Source organism: Nicotiana sylvestris, chromosome 4 (assembly GCF_000393655.2).
Source record: "Nicotiana sylvestris chromosome 4, ASM39365v2, whole genome shotgun sequence".
NCBI classification, from domain to species: domain Eukaryota; kingdom Viridiplantae; phylum Streptophyta; class Magnoliopsida; order Solanales; family Solanaceae; genus Nicotiana; species Nicotiana sylvestris.
This window is the reverse complement of record NC_091060.1, coordinates 23,613,869-23,616,754: the sequence shown is the minus strand read 5'-3', so window position 1 is coordinate 23,616,754 and position 2,886 is coordinate 23,613,869. Positions and strand designations below refer to the sequence as shown.

The 2,886-nt window shown below is 37.7% G+C and overlaps 1 protein-coding gene across 2 annotated transcripts; it reads left to right on the top strand.

Annotated features, from left to right (window-relative positions):
- Positions 1-256: 256 nt before the first annotated feature.
- Positions 257-2,339, top strand: LOC104230789 (UPF0481 protein At3g47200-like). Of its 2 annotated transcripts, none has more exons than XM_009783667.2 (3): positions 257-336; positions 498-544; positions 677-2,339. In XM_009783667.2, exon 3 carries the CDS (start codon positions 701-703, stop codon positions 2,123-2,125), a length of 1,425 nt encoding a protein of 474 aa, XP_009781969.1. In that variant the 5' UTR covers positions 257-336; positions 498-544; positions 677-700; the 3' UTR covers positions 2,126-2,339. The 2 variants fall into 2 exon arrangements, with proteins under 2 accessions (XP_009781969.1, XP_009781968.1); XM_009783666.2 differs by having other exon boundaries at positions 257-371.
- The last annotated feature ends 547 nt before the right edge of the window (positions 2,340-2,886 follow it).

Sequence of the window (2,886 nt, the reverse complement as noted above, 5' to 3'; positions counted from 1 at the left end):
TTTTCATACTAGTATTTAGTTAAATTATCAAATTTCGTCTTCCGCATTTCTTTTATTATTATTATTATTATTATTATTATTATTATTATTATATGTTACTTTTAAATTGTTAAAAGAGTAATAAAAATCTGTAACACTCGGCTTGCCTAGCTTTCACGGGTAGGCGCCATCACGACTCCCGATGGTAAAAAAATCGGGTCGTGATATTTATAAAAATATGATTAGTATGTAAAGTATAGACAACTTCAGGCCTTTTCGTCATCATCATCCTCCTCCTCCTCCTCCTCCTTCTCTTTCTTCTTCCTCTTCTTAGTTGCTGTGTAAACAAAGGTGACGGTGAGTTTATAAGATATTTGTGAGCAGGTTTTAAGGTGATTTATTGTGATGCTCCGGTTCCCTCTATTAATCTTATTCCTCTTAGTTTGTGGAAACTACGGTTCATTGCATTCCTTCCTCGTTGACTATATTAATATCATTCCTCTAACGATATATTTCAGGGAAAGCAAGAGCAACAAGGAAAGAGGCAAACAGCCAAAACAAAGAGGTAACTTTCTGCATTTCTCATACTACTATGCCATACAGTTTTTGTCAGAATACAATTCTACAATTATTTTGCTGAACAAGAGTTTGTGCAGTACCATTTTAACACCCCCCCCCCCTCCGGGTAATAATACAGTTTCAACAAAATTATCTAAGAGGGATGCCGAACAACATTGAGATTACCCCACTGCAAGATAGAACTCCTCTAAATGAAGCTACAATAAATGGTCAAGATGGATTAGTGTTGCAAACAAATATATCTGCAAAAGAAATCTTTGATGAAAGATTTAAGGATTTGAACAAATGGTCTACCAAATCTTGTACCATATTTAAAGTAAATGCGGGGCTACGTAGATCAAATTCAGATGCTTATACTCCACTGTTGATCTCTATTGGTCCTTACCATAAGAAGAATCCACAGCTTTGTTCCATGGAAAATTATAAACTACGTTACCTACAACGGTTTCTCCAGCGGAATAATGAGATTGATGTGAAGAGTTACATAAGGGAATTGCAGAAAATGAAAGATGAAGTTCTAAAGTGTTATGATGATAAAGTGGAACTTGGTAGTTATGCTTCCGGCCAATTTTTGGAAATGTTATTGCTTGATGGTTGTTTTGTGGTTGAGTATTTGCGAGAGGTTTTCAAAATTTTTCCAGAAGGAGAAGACAAGATTATCAACGCAGATTGGATGGTAAATCTAATAGATCGTGATTTGTTGCTACTAGAAAACCAACTTCCCTTTTTGGTCCTCACCAAACTTCATGACATGACTAAGTATCCTACAGAATCATTTATTAAAATGGTAAAATATAACTTTTGTGGTAGTTTACCGAGGGTAACTCCTAAATTCTTATATGAAGCTAATGGTAATGTCAAAGGAATCAAACATTTACTTCAAGTGGTACACATGTGTGGTACTGGTCGCCCCGAGAAACCTTATTCTCTAACATTTGAGTCAGAATTAGAGCCGCAAATTATTAAGGATGCCAACTTATGGCACGACCTCATGAGAAGTGCGACAGAGCTTGATGAAGCCGGAATCAACTTCTCAAAAGTTAGTGAAATCTATAGAATGCTGGGCGAAGACAACAGGGGGGACAACACGAGTTTATTCGATATCAAGTATAATAATGGAAGGATGAAAATCCCTTGTTTTGAAGTCGTTAATGGTACAGAGACAGTCCTGAGGAATCTAGTAGCTTACGAGCAACATTCTTCTGATGTATACACTAAATATTTCACAGATTACGTGATTTTTATGGATCGTCTTATCAACGCAGCCGAAGATGTGAAGTTGCTACGCATGAAGGAAATCATCAGGAACCGGATAGGCGACGACAGTGATGTGGCTAGCATCTTTAACAAACTTGGCGATGGAGTCATCCCTTCTTCTAACTTCTATTACAAAGAAGAATGTAAAAAAGTGGTGGAGCATTGTAATAAAAGATGGAATAGAAGGATGGCAAATTTGAGGCACAATTACTTTAATGGACCTTGGGTGGGACTTTCAACTGCAGCAGCCGTGTTCCTCCTCGTGCTCACACTTATGCAAACAGTTCTAACTTTCATAAGTACTCTTTAAGAAGGATGGGTAACTTAGTAACTTTTCATGCATCTACAAAAGTGTAACGTTAACGATCCGATAGGTCATTTTGAGTATTAGTTCTTTTTTCCTGTGTTACGAGACTTTTCATAACTCAATTTGATGATTTATGACTTGCGTGTGTGGTCCGTGTCGATTTTCGAAAAGTTTATATGTTAAATTTTACAGAAAATGTGATTTTTGGCTTTAAAAATGACTAGAGTTACCATGGTCAACGATTTTGATAAACGATCTCGAATCGGTTTTTAACGATTCCGGTAGGTTCGTATGATGATTTTGGACTTCTACGCATGTTTGGTTGGGGTCCCTGCTGACACGAGGCCGTATCGGCGTGTTATGTGGCAAATTGAAAAAATAAGTTTTGAACTTAAAAATCTTGAGTTTTAATACTCGATTCTTAATTTTTGATGTTATTTTGATGATCTGAGCTTGCGGGCGAGTTTGTATGTTATTATTACATTTGTGTGAATGTTCGTATCGGAGCCTGAGGGGATCAGGTGAGTTTCAGATGTGTTGCGGATGGGTTTGGCATAGCTGATGAATTGCTGGTGTTTCATGGTCTGCAGGTCTCGCATTTTCGGAGACCTGTTCACAAATGCAAGCTTCGCTTTTGCGAAGTCGGACTTGCATTTGCGATGTGGGGGCTAGGATTGAGAACTTCGCTTTTACGAAGAACATGTCGCTTTTGCGAACTAGAGGGACCTCACATTTGCAACTTTGGTAACGCATTTGCGACACTG